This window comes from Saccostrea cucullata, unplaced genomic scaffold (assembly GCF_032062105.1).
Source record: "Saccostrea cucullata isolate Sc308-1 unplaced genomic scaffold, CSIRO_AGI_Scuc_v1 ctg2773, whole genome shotgun sequence".
NCBI lineage: Eukaryota > Metazoa > Mollusca > Bivalvia > Ostreida > Ostreidae > Saccostrea > Saccostrea cuccullata.
In genome coordinates this window covers 46730-63265 of record NW_026935301.1, presented here as the reverse complement: position 1 = coordinate 63265, position 16536 = coordinate 46730, and the positions used below count along the sequence as shown (strand labels likewise).

The following is a 16536-nucleotide window of genomic DNA, read 5'->3' as shown; positions in this document are numbered from 1 at the left end:
ATTATTCAACAACTTTCCAGTGATTGAATTTGATCCATGTTTTAAGCCAGATGCTATAGCATTTACAATTTGGTCATCATAACTATACACTTAGCAGTTCCTTAGTTTGGTTGCTTAATACCCATAGGCATGGTAGGGGAACAAAAAATGCATTTCAACAAATCAGTAATATTCAGCAATAATCAGTTGTGCCGCTACCACACATGAACCCTTTACTCTTAGGCCTAGATCCACACATTGCACAATTTTTGGAAAGGCATCCTTGCTTTTCAAAAATATTTGATAAATACCAAGGAGCACATTTCAAACAATTCATTCATTTTTAGTATATAAGTACAGCCCCCCCCTCTATGGTACAACTGACCCTGGGGTCTTGAAATTTACAATTCTTGAAGATTTGGTCCCTTGCTCATAACTATATAGGTATTTCATCTGCTTAAAGTCTAGGAGCAAAGAAGAAAATATTCAAAGATTTAATGTTTTTTCACTATACATGCATAATCAATACACCCCCCCAACACCAGAATCCCTGACCCTGGGGCCATAAAATTCACAATTTTGGTAGAGGCACTCTTGCTCATCATAACTATGTACTTAGTTAGTTTATTTAATACCCAGGAGCAGAGAAGAAGATTTTCAAAGAATTCATATATTTTCACTATATAATCAATAGAGCCCAGCCCTTACCCCAGAAATCCTGACCCTGGGGACACAAAATTCACAATTTTAGTAGAGGCACTCTTGCTCATCATAACTATGTACTTAGTTAGTTTATTTGATACCCAGGAGCAGAGAAGAAGATTTTCAAAGAATTCATGTATTTTCACTATATAATCAATAGAGCCCCGCCCTTACCCCAGAACCCCTGACCCTGGGGCCATAAAATTCACAAATTTGGTAGAGGCACTCTTGCTCATCATAACTATGTACTTAGTTAGTTTATTTAATACCCAGGAGCAGAGAAGAAGATTTTTAAAGAAATAATGCATTTTCACTATATACTTTTTTAGCCCCGCCCTAGCACAAGTACCCCTGATCCCAGGGCCATGAATTTCACAATTTTGGTAAAGGACTCAATGCTGATTACAATCATGCAAACAGTTTGACTGCTTGATGTCCAGGAGTAAAGAAGAAGATTTTTAAAGATTGCATTAATTTTAGTGGTTTTGGCCCCACCCCTCAGGCCCCAGGGGGGCAGGAATCATGAAATTCACAATTTTTGTTCCCCTTCACCCATAGATGCTTTGTGCCAAATTTGGTTGAAATTGGTTCAGTGGTTGCAGAGAAGAAGCTGAAAATGTTCAAAAGTTTACGACCGATTGACGACGAACGACGTACGACGGACAAAAACAGATAGCAATAGGTCACCTGAGTGACTCAGGTGACCTAAAAACATAAGTGCAACACATTTAGTTATACTTTCGTTGAATATTCACAACATGTCACGGGTAGAAATGAAGAGAATTAGGATATTGCTGCCTGTGGAAAATATATTTTTTGCTATGTCATAAGTTATGAGATATGTTGTAATTAAAAGAAATTAAGTCACACACATGAAATAACTCATATGAACCACATTTGACATAATTGAAGCTTTTTTCGTACATATCACTTATTACAAATATAATCTCATTCTTACAACTTAGTTTGTTGGTGCAGGTACCGGTATTACAACAAATTACATGTACGTATTTCTACTTATAAACTTGTTTTATGACTTAGTATATATCTCAGTTGTATCTTGTAATGTGACTTATTATTTTATTGACTGGTATCTCATATACTAGAAGATGCTTGTATTACTAGTATCTCATAATTAAAATGATCCTGTTCATACAACTTGGTATCTCCTATGCATTGACATAGCAAAACATATTTTCAACTGGGAACAATACAATTCCATAGAAATGTGCTGATTGCAGACAGTCTTTAATTTAATTTAATCTTATGAAAACACACTTTTTTGAGCATGATAGAAATAAAAAAGTAATAATCAGTTATAATGGTCAGATTAATACTGACTGTTAACAATTTGTTCTCTCAGAAACTGACATCTCCAGTGAGATCAAAGACTTGATAAAAATTAGAACTGCATGGTTTGCACCTATATCCAGAATACAATTTGCTATATATATTATTTCTAAAGTTGAGAAAACCACAAAACAACAATTTTAAAAACAGATTTAATGGTAAAATAAAAAAAAAAAAATAAAAGAATAAATAAGAACAAATATCAGTGGACTTATATTTGTTCCAATCTATCACAGCTCATTTGTCAGTTGATTTACACTTTGTTCCGAATCATCTATCACTGATCATTTGTGAGATGAATTATGATTTGTTCCAATCTATCATGGATCATTTGTCAGACAATTTATAGTTTGTTCCAATCTATCATGGATCATTTGTCAGTTGATTTATAGTTTGTTCCGAATCTATCACAGATCACTTGTCAGTTGATTTATAGTTTGTTCCAAATCTTTCATTAATCATCTTTAAGGCAATTCTTACAGTCAGATTGGTCAGAAACATTTCTCCTGTGTCCATCTAAACAAACAGGTAATTTAAAACATCAAAACATAGGTATAGTATCATAACGGCAATATCATGATTAACATGGTATTATAATTTATCAGTGATATGGATATTTTCCTGTACTTTTAAGGCATTCTATTAAAATATTTATCTGACAAAAAGAACCGATAAGTTAAAATCATTATGGCACTTAACACAGTTTACAAAATGAATGAAATTTTATGCATTTTGAAAATCCCTTACTTTACAAATTTGAAGATATATTTTCCCTTTCTGATCTGCATATTCTATTGACATGATTCCATCGTATCGGTAGTCAAAATCAAACACTGTAATAAAATTATTCAGCATAATGAAAACATCAAATAGATAATGATACATTCTGTTTATAAAAAAGTATTGCAAAGCTAGAGGATTGAAGGGCATATTTTTAAAGATGAAAGTACGTTGTTAATTGTTATACAAAAAAAAAACATTGAAGAAATATGTAAAACTGATAGTTATTGTATACTTATGCCAAATGAGTGCTAAATATTTTAAGAACATGTTACATACAACAATTTAATAAACTTTTGTTTTAAATAATGGTAAGAATTGTTTCTAAAGAAATCCAAATGTAAATAGATCACAAACTTTTTGAAATGTCTTTATTCCTTTCAATTTTCACCAAAGAACTGAAAAAAATATACATCTTTTAAAATACCAAAAAATCCAAGGTCTACTGTTCTAAGTATTGTACACGGCAATGTTTATTCAATTCTTAATTCTGCTGGTGAGATATGATAGACATTAACATGTACCTTGCTGTCCAAAAAACACTGCTTTCTTCATCCAACATGGTTAGATCCAACACCATTACATCCTGTGAAGAGAAAAATTAATAAGTTGAAATCACAGTTGTTTACTCCAGGTCATTTCTGTTTTTTGTGAAGCTGGCTATCTGGACATATTCAACCTGACAGTAGACTTACAGTAGTAGGCCAGAATCAAGTCAAGGCCGAAATGCACTCCCCACTCAAAACTAACTACTATATTGTATCAAAATTAAGCTTCTATTGGTTTTATTTACTTTTTATAGTCTAAGATGTGCAGTTCCTTTTACCATGACTTTTTCAATTTAAGCTTGTGTGCCCTTATCGGATGCACATGCAGTAGGCGAATTTAAATTGGGGTGAATTCAAAGACTACACTATTCTCCTTTTTAATACATCTACACCTGGGTGAATTTAACAAGGTAAAATTGTTTGATAATGGGAAAGGGTGAAAATAAAACAGGGCAAAAATAATCTTGTATTTGAACTTTGACTTTTTGCAAATTACCTTGGTTTAAAGTGTTAAAATTTATTTTTAAAACAAACTTTCATGTGTCAGTTTTTTTTTTATTATTATTAATTATGAACTTATGATATTTCTCCATTAAAAACTAATGTCAAAGAAATGCATTTTATGCCTCAAATTATGATGACCCTGTTTTCAAGGTTAAGACCATTCTTTGCCATAAGCAACCATTTTCCCTGGTTCTTCTCATAATTCTTCATTGCAATGATATGGTCTGTATATATACATTAATTTTATGATTCCAATTTCCAATGAAATTTCTGTGACCTTGACTTTGCTAAATTGATCTTGATTCAATGTTATCACACATAGCCCAGTCTACCATCTATAACCCAACATTAACTGTGCAATGTTCATGTAAATTAAATTAGTTCAGAGTCTTAATTCTCACATGAATGCATATTTATGTAGTAGAAGTTTTTAAAAAATGTAAATTTCTTTACTTTCACTTTCCCTTTAAAGGCATCTGTTTTCCAAGGGTACAAGGAATCCTCTATATTTATTTTTATTCGTTGGTCAGGACGTACAACTGAAAAGATGGCATAACTTCCATCTATGCTTCCATCTTTACAGTCAATATTCCTAAACTGGTCATCCCAATATGCCTTCCTCAGGGATCTAAGCTGTACAGTTAACTGGTACCCCAATAAACCTATAAAAAAGCATTTATTAACAATGGTATAATAAAGTGACTGACAAGTAGTGTGGCAGTATTGAAAAGGATCAACTTTAAATTCCAATGTCTGTAATGTGATTGAAAATCATTAATTCATTAATAAGAATGCCACTTATGTCCTCAATATCAATAAAATTTAAGTCTCGATCTACGCCACAGTCACCCTTCCTGCTAGCTCAACTTGTACTTTGTATTCTACTGACATGATGCCATATACATTTTATATCATGTCAATAGACATATATATATACAGTCAGTAGCTTTATAATGCCTTCTGGTAAAAGATCGTAGTGGTTGTCTACCCTGCAAGCACACCAGGCTTGTCTGTCAATCACAGACTGTGCTCTCTAAATACATGTATTAGGCAGACAAATTTAATCCTCCTATATTTAAAGAAGAATGACCCTTGACTTGGATTGAGGAAAAAGTCTTGGTTTGTGGGGATTGTATCAAGATCAATAGGGGTCATCTATTGCTTAGGAGTACCCATAGAGACTGTGAAGTAGGCAAGTACATGTACACTGTATATACAGTACAGCTCTATAAAATTTTTAAATGTTTATAAAATTTTCTAGTATACTGAACATCAATTACCATGTCTTGTGCTCATTCCAGGGTCTACACATTTATTATCAGGTGTTGAAAATGGTCTGCAAAGAAAAGTTAGCTCATAAGTTGATTTGTATATACATTTGTAATTGTTTGTTAGAAAATTAACAAAAATAAATATATACAAAATTTACTCTTTAACTTTTAAAGGTACTGTAATTCACTTTTTATTTGCAAGAATGTTATTTCACATTATTCTGTGACACCTGACCTGCAAAAATTCATTCTTGCAGTAACAACACATGTTTGTATTCTTAAATATTACAGTGTATTTAAAATTTAAAAACCAAAGAATTATCATATGAAAATAAGGTGTTATAAAAATTTCATGTTCTGCAGTATGATTTTGTATAAATAGGAACGAAAATACATACTCCTCTGGTGTTCCATAAATACACTTCTGAACCAAATTATCCAAAGACAGGGCAAATGAAACAAAAGCCAACTCCTCCTCTCCCTGATAAAAACAAAGTTAGGTCTTAGTATAAGTTTCTGTTCTCATTTTAAGAAATATTACAAAAAATGCCTTAATGCATTTTTCAGGGTTATATCTATACAACAATGAACAAGAGACTTCGCTGATGGATTAATGCATTCTCTTCCAAAAATGACATCCACCCATGGGATACTAAACAAATACATGTATTGACTGATGTTGAGGGCAACACAATATGTTATCCCTCAAGGGCAAGGAGTAAAAGGGTAAAATATATAACCCTCCATCTAATACTTTTCAAGATATGAGGTGTGATAGATGGACAGACTGAATACAGCTAGATGCTTGGCAAATTAATCCCTTAGTTTTGCCCTACTCTGCAGGAGACTCAAATATACTGGCAGTATGATATAAAGTGACTAAATAAATACCTTATACATAGCTATAGTCAGCCCCTGTAGGTGAATACCTTATACATAGCTTTAGTCAGTCCCTGGGATAATCTGTATACCTTATACATAGCTATAGTCAGCCTCTATAGTTGTATACCTTATACATAGCTACAACCTACCCCTGCTGTATACATAATTCAAAGCTATAGTCAGATCCTGCTATATACCTTATACACAGCTATACTCTGCCCCTGCTATATACCTAATACAAAGCTATAGTCAGTCCCTGGGGTAGGCTGTATTTTACACAGTTATAATCTGCCCCTGTTATATACTAGTACCTTATACATAGCTATAGTCAGCTACTCCTATATACCTTATACATAGCTATAGTCAGTCCCTGGGGTAGGCTGTATAGACTGATAAGCTCATCCCCTCCTATTGCCTTTCCTCTCCAATCTTCCCACTTTACCTCCTGTGTGAGTAACAGGGACCTCTGATATGGTCTGGAAATTTGAAATTATTTATGACACTTTTTGATTTATGTCAAGAAGACATGCATATGTTATTTTCAGTTCAAAAACAAGACCTGAATTCAAATTTTATATTTTGTAGAACACCAAAAGATGTACTGACGTACCCTTCTTTCACAGGTTTCCCCGTGTCTTGGTTATAAAAGAGAGGATTCCTTGAATACAGTTGAAACTCCTTGATGCTATTTATAGATGGCAACTCCAAGGCAAACCATCGAATGCTGACAGACATGGAGTGATAAAACACATCCTGGTGGCTTAATGTATGTTCCCTATCATCTTTATCTATCATCACCAGTTCAAAGGTCACACCAGCTGTCCTAAAACAAATTTTGATTGGATGTAGTTCTGTCCAGTCAGAACACTGTCAATTAATTTTTTAGCTCTTCTGAGCCAAAGGCTCAAAGAGCTAATGCTATGGCCATTTGTGTGGTGTGCGTAAACTTTTTAGAATATGGGCCATAACTCAAGAACTCCTTGGCCAATCAGTACCAAATTTGTCACAGGGTATCCTTGGCCCAAGGGCTACCATTTATACTAAAATAAGGGTTGGGACCCTTAAACAAGGGGAGATAATCAGAAAAACAAAACCACAAGTACTGGTTGCTAAAAAATCTTCTTCTCCATAACCACTAGGCAGATTTTCACCAAACTTACATACAAGGATCAGGATATGTCGAAGATTAAATCTGCACAGGGAATTACCCTGGGGCAAAGGGCGTGGTCTCAAGGTCACTTCAAAGTTGACCTAAATTTACAATTAATAAAAACGTGTATACTTTGCTTATGAGTTGATGCATCTTACGACTTCACATCATGTTAACTCAAAAGTAGGTCACGGTGACCGACTTTTAAAATTTTGCGGGGATTTGTTTTCAAATTGATTTGAAGGCAAATTTTGGACACTTTAAGGCCTATGATCATCAAACTTTGTCAGTTGATGCATCTTGGGTCCTCGAACAATGTCAACTTAAAAGTAGGTCACCGTGACCTACTTTTTGAACTTTAAAAACTTTTTTTGAAAAAAAAAAATCTTTTTTGAACTTTATGACTTATCCTTCTAAAAACATTAAATCCCATTATTTCAGACACTGGGAGGTTTAGAATCATCAAATCTTGTACTTTGATGCATCTTGGGACCTTAAAACATATTTATGAAAAAGTAGGTCACTGTGACCTACTTTTTAAATTTTGCCGACATTTGTTTTCAAATTAAACGTTTAAAACGCATATTTTGATTACCTTCAGACCTACGATCATCAAACTTGGTCAGTAGATGCATCTAGGCTCTTTGAAAAATGTCGACCAAAATGTAGGTCACGATGACCTACTTTCGACATTTTATGGCTATATTTAAGTATCTTAGGTATTTATTGGCTTAGAATCATCAAACTTTGTGAGTCCATGCATATTTGGTTTTCGGAGAGTGACGACCTAAAAGTAGGTCACGGTGAACTACTTTTGACATTTTATGGCTTTATTTAAGTATCTCCGGTACTTATTGGCTTAGAATCATTTAGCTGCAGATCTGTAGCTCTCCGAAAAAAATATTGATAGACCGGAGAGCTACAGTGCCACCCATTGAAAAAACTGTATATTTATTGCGCACAAAAAAGTGCGCTCGATTCTTGATTAATTCTTCCAAATTCTAACCTCAATTGCAAAAAATGGAAGATTTTAAAAAATTCCTCTCTCTTTTATCAAGTTCTCTCGTAGTTGACATCTGAACGAAGCATATTTGGACCGAATTATCTTTGAAACCAAAATGGCAGTATAAATAAGCGAAACTTTAGATGATTGCAATATCAGGGCTGGGAGGACTATTTACAACAATTATGTGAGGAATGTTTTGTTGTGGAAAGAGTCAAAGAATATGTTATGAACACACGGTAAGTAATATTTTGAGATTACAGTTTTAAAACATGGAGAAATAAATCGAGAACCAAGCGCATTTTTTTTGTGCGCAATAAATATACAGTTTTTTCAATGGGTGGCTCTGTAGCTCTCCGATCTATCAATATACATTTTTTCGGAGAGCTACAGATCTGCAGCTAAGAATCATTAAACTTTGTGAGTTGATGCATCTTGGGTTTTAAGAGAGTGACGACCAAAAAGTAGGTCATGGTGACCTACTTTTGACATTTTTTTTTGTGACTATAATTAAGTACCTCTGGTACTTATTGACCTAAAATCATCAAACTTTGTCAGTTGATGCATCTTGGGTTTTCGGAGAACGTCGACTAAAAAGTAGGTCACAGTGACCTACTTTTGACATTTTATGGCTATATTTAAGTATATCAGGCACTTACTGGCTAAGAATCATCAAACTTTGTCAGTTGAGGCATCTTGGGTTTTCGGAGAATGTCGACCAAAAATAGGTCACAGTGACCTACTTTTGAATATCTCAGGTACGTATAAGCTTAGAATCATCAAACTTTGTGAGTTGATGCATCTTGGGTTTTAGGAGAGTGACGACCAAAAAGTAGGTCATGGTGACTTACTTTTGACATTTTGTGACTATAATTAAGTATCTCTGGTACTTATTGACCTAAAATCATCAAACTTTGTCAGTTGATGCATCTTGGGTTTTCGGAGAACGTCGACCAAAAGGTAGGTCACTGTGACCTACTTTTGACATTTTATGGCTATATCTAATTATATCTGGTACTTATTGGCTCGGAATTATCAAACTTTGTCAGTTGAGGCATCTTAGGGTTTCATTGAATGTCCAACAAGAAGTTGGTCACGGTGACCTAATTTTGAATATCTCAGGTACTTATTGGCTTAGAAGCATCAAATTTTGTCAATTTAGGCATTATGGGTTTTTGAATAATGTCGACCAAAAAGTAGGTCACCCTGACCTACTTTTGACATTCGGTGGCTATATTTAATTATCTCTGTTATTAATTGGCTTAGAATCGCCAAACTTTGTCAGATGATGCATCTTGGGTTTTCAGAGAATGTTGACCAAAAAGTAGGTCACCATGAATATCTCGGGTACTTATTTAATTAGAATCATCAGTCTTTGTCAATTAATGTATCTTGAATCCTCAGAAAATTTCAATCAAAAGGTAGGTCACTGTGACCTACTTATGGTATTTTATAATTATATTATAATATCTTCATTCTTAACTGGCTAAATATTATCAAACTTTGTAAGTTGATGCATTTTGGGTCTTATGATTCTAATAGAAGTGATAGATTGTACAATTTATCAGAAGAGCGATTCAAGGCGCTTGGGCCTCTTGTTTTATTCTTGATAGAATACATAAAAAAAAAATATATCTGTTCATTTAAAAACATGAATCTGTACATCATAAGGGAGCAATAAAAATAATAAGATATCCAAATGTTCACGAAATTGTATTATATTAAAATTGTAGCTTAAATTTCAACCTCAATCTTCCAATTTTACACCACTTACCTTATATTCAACATATGATTGTCTAAGATGCCAAAGTTTACCATAAATGTAGACAATTAAAAAATAATACTGAGTTGACCTGTGTTCAATATTTCTCAGCTATAACATCTTTAAATTGCATTTCCCCTATCACATAAATCTTTAGGAGGCAACATTTTACAATGATATTTTTTGGACTTCACGAATGGTAGGAATTAGTTTAAGTTCATTATTTCACATTTACAGTCCATGATATCTACCGACCTCTCATAACTAAAACTACTGGAGCACAGTTTACAGCCATGTGTTGACCTGCTCTTTTTAACTAACAGAGTTAAGCTTAATATTCTTATAATTCAAAATTTGGAGGGCTATTTAGCCTCCCTCCCCCAGTTACCTGAGTGCTTGTTCCACCTCCTTACTTTCTGGGAGACCTGTGTAGGGACTCTTCCTTTTCCTCAAAAGCCTCAAGACCCTTTTATTTCTCTGCTGAACACATCTTAACAAAACAGAAATACATGTTTAAAAACAAAGAAACAAGAGAAACACAGACATTGTAAGACAAAGTATAAACATGACAAACTCTAAAGAAATAAGTGAGCTTTATGTTAACATGTAAACAAACATCTTGATTTGATTATACAAGAAGAATTACCTATGTCAAACTTTTTACCTTGTCTGAATAATTTTTATTTGCATCTATCCTAGACCCTGTATAATGTTACAGAGGAGCAGGAATTTTTGAATTCTGAGACTTTCAGAAATTGTTTTTTTATTTGTCTTGAGCAATTAGGCAACTGTCAATGTCTATCCCTGCACTTTTTGAGACCTTGGTTCCACCTCTTGGGAACCTTGGAATTAGATAAATCCCCTCAAACCCCTCTTTAAAAGATGTTTCATTTAAAACTTGGTTAAAATTGATTTTTGAAGCATAGTGTGCTATCTATTCTTATGTTATCCATCATCTATATTCCATCATCTATATTCATTTGATTTTTTAAAAATATTTATAATTGCATCTCCTTTACAGGTAGATGCAGAATAGGACCTTCAGGATCATGGCATATTTATCGACCGTAATCAATCCTGAAGGTATGTATGATCTAAAATTACTTCATTTTAAAATTATGTTAGGAATTAGAATTTTATACATCACATCCAATGACCTTGTCACTGACTAAATGCTCATTGTGCAGGTTGGTTTAATACCCTTATCACAAGCAAACTTTGTTGTAATACATACATATGTATAATCTACATTTTTTCTAATTCAAGTTATGGCTTAAGTAAGAATTTTCTGAAACCAGCGACCTTGACCTTGTTTAAATTACCCTGTGTTAAGTTCAGAACATATCTTTACTCATAATCAATCCATGTCTCAAATATAATAACCAAACTAGAAATATGTCCATAGGACATGAATTCCCCGCAGAGGGTATATTAGTAATGCAACATGAAAATTTGTATAAAATTTGATCAGAAAATCTTGAAAAGTGATGCAGTTGAATTGCTTACATCAGCATGTATCAGCATATGAAGTTCGACACTAATTTCTGAAAAGTGAGGTCAAAGGTCAAATGAAGGGTCAAGGTCAAAAATGTTGACGCAGTTGAATTGCTTACGCCAGTATGTATCACCAAATGAAGTTTGACACTAATTTTTGGAAAGTGGGGTCAAAGGTCAAAGGAAAGGCCAAGGTCAAAAAATGTTGACAAAGTTGAAAAGCTCTCATCAGTATGTATCAACACATAAAGTTGAATAAAAATTATGAATGGTTTCTTTAAAACGGACATAAACACAATTTTATAAAAGTGAGGTCAAGGTAAAATAAAAGGTCAAGGTCAAAAATGTTGATGTAGTTGAATTGCTTACATTAGTATGTATTAGCATATTAAGTTTGACACTAACTTGAAACGTGAGGTCATGGTCAAAGGAATCACCAAGGTCAAAAATGTTGATGCAGTTGAATAGCTCTTATCAGTATATAAAGTTTGATAAAATATCTTAGATGGTTTCTTTAAAACTGAGCTAAACACTATTTTAAGAAAAGTGAGGTTAAGGTCAAAGGGAAGGTAAAAAATGTTGATGCAATTAAATAGCTTACATCAAAGTGTGTCAACATATGAAGTTTGATTACACATTTTTGAATGGTATCTTTAAAACTGAGCTGAACACTAACTTAAGAAAAGTGCGGTCAAGGTTAAAGGAAAGGTCAAGGTCAAAAATGTTGATGCAGTTGAATAGCTCACATCATTTTGTATCAGTACATGAAGTTTGAAAAAACTATCTTGGATGGTTTCTTTAAAACTGAGCTAAATACTAATTTAAGAAGAGTGTGGTCAAGGTAAAAAAAAGTTCATACAGTTGCATAGCTCTCATCAATATCTATCAGCATGTGAAGTTGAATGAAAATATTTTGGAGAGTTTCTTTGAAACTGAGCTTTGAACTGAGCTAAATGCAAAGTGTGACAGAAGGACTGATGGAAGAACGGAAAGACAGAAGACGGATATGACAAACACTATATGCCACAGCCATATTCATGGCAGGGCATAAAAATAATGTTGTGTATTAAAAATTGCTGTTAAGAAGTCTGAATCACTTAGATGATTAATCAGACCTTGTCATGCAGTCTCTTTTTAAGCTCTCAATGGATTTAGGTTCAACTTCTCCGTCACTTCTATCTGATTTAGTCCCCGAGTACTTCTTTAATATTGGTCTCCAGAGAGTACTGTAAAATATAAAACTGACTGAACAACCTCAACCTAACAATCTGTGACTTATTGTTAAACATGATCTTTGTTTTGTACTGAAACACTTTAAAAAACCTTCATGAAAGTAGAATTTATGTCAAATATGTGTTGACGTCCAGCATACTTATCATTAGCCAGGCCGTGCCATGATTTACAGACTTGTGATGCCAGCATCAGATCTTGAGGTGACAGGTACCTAAATATGGTCATCATGATCTCACCTGGAATGCTGTATGGAAAAAAAAAATTTCATGTAGCTTTAGAAAGTTAATTATAGCCTTTGATCTATCATAATCACACACAAAGCTTTGTAAGACAATAAAATCCAATGAAATTTAACATGCATTATGCTTATTTCTTTTCAAATACTCATATCACAGAATATATTTATATTAAAACACAAACATCAAAAATATTCATAAAATGCATAAAGTGGGAGAAGGGGGAAACTAGTCTTTCAATGAACGTTAGGTTTGGAAAAGAGAAAGGTAGTCCCACCCCACTTTTTCATAGCTGTAACAAGTGTAACTTCATATTGTGATTCCATACACCTAGATATCTAGTCTAGCAGCTGGGTGCTATAGCTGCTTCAATTTGAAGGCAGTCAAGTACCTGGTAATAAAGTAATACATTTTTTTGTTGGTTTATATCCAGTACTTACTCCTGGATTGTTATTTTGCCCCTCTTTGTGGGTTTATATCCAGTACTTACTCCTGGATTGTTATTTTGCCCCTCTTTGTTGGTTTATACCCAGCACTTACTCCTGGATTGTTATTTTGTCCCTCTTTATTGGTTTATATCCAGTACTTACTCCTGGATTGTTATTTTGCCCCCCCCCCCCCCCCGCCCTTTATGGGTTTATATCCAGTACTTACTCCTGGATTGTTATTTTGCCCCGCTTTATGGGTTTATACCCAGTACTTACTCCTGGATTGTTATTTTGTCCCTCTTTATTGGTTTATATCCAGTACTTACTCCTGGATTGTTATTTTGCCCCTCTTTATTGGTTTATATCCAGTACTTACTCCTGGATTGTTATTTTGCCCCTCTTTGTTGGTTTATATCCAGTACTTACACCTGGATTGTTATTTTGTCCCTCTTTATTGGTTTATATCCAGTACTTACTCCTGGATTGTTATTTTGCCCCTCATTGTTGGTTTATATCTAGTACTTACACCTGGATTGTTATTTTGTCAATCTTTATTGGTTTTTTATCCAGTACTTACTCCTGGATTGCTAATTTGCCCCTCTTTATGTGTTTATATCCAGTACTTACTCCTGGATTGTTAATTTGCCCCTCTTTATGGGTTTATATCTAGTACTTACTCCTGGATTGTTATTTTGTCCCTCTATATTGGTTTATATCCAGTACTTACTCCTGGATTGCTAATTTGCCCCTCTTTATGTGTTTATATCCAGTACTTACTCCTGGATTGTTAATTTGCCCCTCTTTATGGGTTTATATCTAGTACTTACTCCTGGATTATTTTGCCCCTCGCTGTTGGTTTATATCCAGTACTTACTCCTGGATTGCTAATTTGCCCCCCTTTATGGGTTTATATCCAGTACTTACTCCTGGATTGTTATTTTGTCCCTTTTTATGGGTTTATATCCAGTACTCACTCTTGGATTGCTAATTTGCCCCTCTTTATGGGTTTATATCCAGTAGTTTTACTGTTAGTCTGAGTCAGCTTTTCTCCTGATGCTGCTGTCTTCCTGCTCTCTTTGGAAGGCATTTTACCCCTTGCTCTATTAATAAGAAAATTAATTGGATTAGAGTTATAATATATGTGTATGTCTGTGTGTGCTCTAAAAAAGATGTTCATTTCATTTGATTTCTGACCCAGTAAAACTGGTCAATGCTCAATAATAATACCCCCATTATGATGTGAAAATATCCTCTCAAAGGAGAAAGAGCTTATATGATCAAGTAGCACAAAATGTCATCTGTAATGAATAGTTGCTGAGGAACCTGTGATGGAAATCTGGTATGGACAGACCCATGGATAAACAAGAAGTTGATATCAGATTTGTACAAAAAAATCCCACAATGTGGCATGTCTTTACAAAGAGAGTGCTAAAATTTCAAGGCTAAGCATTTGTATTTAGTAGTTGCTGAGAAAACCTCGACACGAAATTGTACAGACAGATAGGCAGACACACAAAGAAGGGTAAAACAGTATTACCCTGCTCTCCTTCAGAGAGGGGGCATAATAATACTTATAATTATTATTATTTATCTGCATGTACCGGTATATATATACACGTAGTCCCCTTGTAAACTATAAAACTGCCAATGGTTCACATTAACACTACACATTCACTGGATTTGAGGTAGTATTCATCGAAGGTTCTGACTGTGCCATCACCTATTCAATTTGAATGAGTGATATCACTTATTCCAATAGGTGATATCAGTGAGTGCAGTGTTTTCCCTTTATTTCAAAGTAAAAGGTTAGAGATCAGTTGTAACAGGCTTTGGGCAAAGATTTATGAACAGAATCTCTGTGGACCTCACAACAAATTTTTGTTTCAAAGTGGCATTTTTGTCAGTTGAAGCGGTCATTTTTGCCGGTAGTCGGTTCTTAGGGAAAACACTGATTATTCACCTATTTGAATAAGTGATATCACCTACTCGAAAAGGTGATACCAATTTTTGCCAGTAAATTACCAAAATGGTGCCTCATAAGTGATATTACCTATATTTATTTGAATAGGTGATATCACCTATTCGAATAAGTGATATCACCTTTTTTGAATAGGTGATATCACCAATTTAAATCAAATAGGTGATATCACCTATTTGAATAGGTGATATCACTTATTTGAATAGGTGATTTCACCTATTATTCAATTTGAATGAATGATATCACTTATTCAAGTAGGTGATATCACCTATTCTAATAAGTGATATCACCTTTTTGAATAGGTGATATCACCAATTTAAATCAAATAGGTGATATCAGTTATTTGAATAAGTGATATCACTAATATTCGAATAGGTGATTTCACCTATTATTCAATTTGAATGAATAATATCACTTATTCAAATAGGTGATATCAACTATTCGATCGAGTGATAACATTTTTTTGATAGTAAATACCAAAACACCTCATAGTATGAATCGAAGAGGTGAAATTACCAATTGTATAGGTGATATCACCTATTCGAATTGGTGATATCACTTTTCGGCACCTCATAGCATTGAAACAGAGGTCTATTTAATAAAAATATTTCCAAAACAGTACATTCTTTGAACATAAATAATATTATAACATTTATAATAAGTGAAATGCACGCAGAAAGACTGGAATGGAAAAATCAAAGGGGAAACAGCCATTTTATTGAAAGATTTGTCTCCCCTGAAAAAGCATTTTATCCTGATGAGAGTTCCTCAAACCAGAGACATTGTCACATATATATGTATCTGCTCAATCACCATTAATTAACTTAATAAGTTCAATAAATAATGTCCTCAATTTTTCATGGGTAAATCTATTAAACAATGTTAAAGAATGCACCTAAAATGAAAGCTTCCTTGGTTACAATGAGAAAAACTCAAAAAGGCCGTTCATATCTCATATTCATTTTACTCACTCATTTTCCCGAGGCTTCACACGATGTTTCATCAAATATGACGACAGATGTTCTTTGTGAGAATTCTTAGACATTCTGATTTTTTTTTTAAATTTCTAATTTAGTAATTTATCCATCTTCCCTCTAAGTGCAGGAACAATTCGGAAATTCGGACTAGAATCTCAGACAATTCGATCTTGAAAATGTCGTAAATTACATTAACATGATTAAGAAATCTTTTACACAATTTCTATTTTTAAAAAAAAAGCGATAACTTGTTTTCAGA

At 33.7% G+C, this 16536-nt stretch overlaps 1 protein-coding gene across 2 annotated transcripts; it reads right to left on the bottom strand.

The window, feature by feature from the left end:
• Window positions 1-2248: 2248 nt before the first annotated feature.
• On the bottom strand, window positions 2249-16427 carry LOC134242462 (F-box only protein 15-like). 2 transcript variants are annotated; one of them, XM_062724550.1, is made up of 14 exons: window positions 16272-16427; window positions 14297-14422; window positions 12798-12902; window positions 12541-12651; window positions 10320-10421; window positions 6627-6839; window positions 6363-6492; window positions 5533-5615; window positions 5144-5199; window positions 4317-4525; window positions 3336-3397; window positions 3169-3209; window positions 2779-2864; window positions 2249-2547 (listed from the first exon to the last, which is right to left on the bottom strand). In XM_062724550.1, the coding sequence occupies exons 1-14, from the start codon at window positions 16343-16345 to the stop codon at window positions 2446-2448; spliced, it is 1500 nt and encodes a 499-aa protein (XP_062580534.1). In that variant the 5' UTR covers window positions 16346-16427; the 3' UTR covers window positions 2249-2445. The 2 variants fall into 2 exon arrangements, with proteins under 2 accessions (XP_062580534.1, XP_062580535.1); XM_062724551.1 differs by having other exon boundaries at window positions 16196-16280.
• Between the last annotated feature and the right edge of the window lie 109 nt (window positions 16428-16536).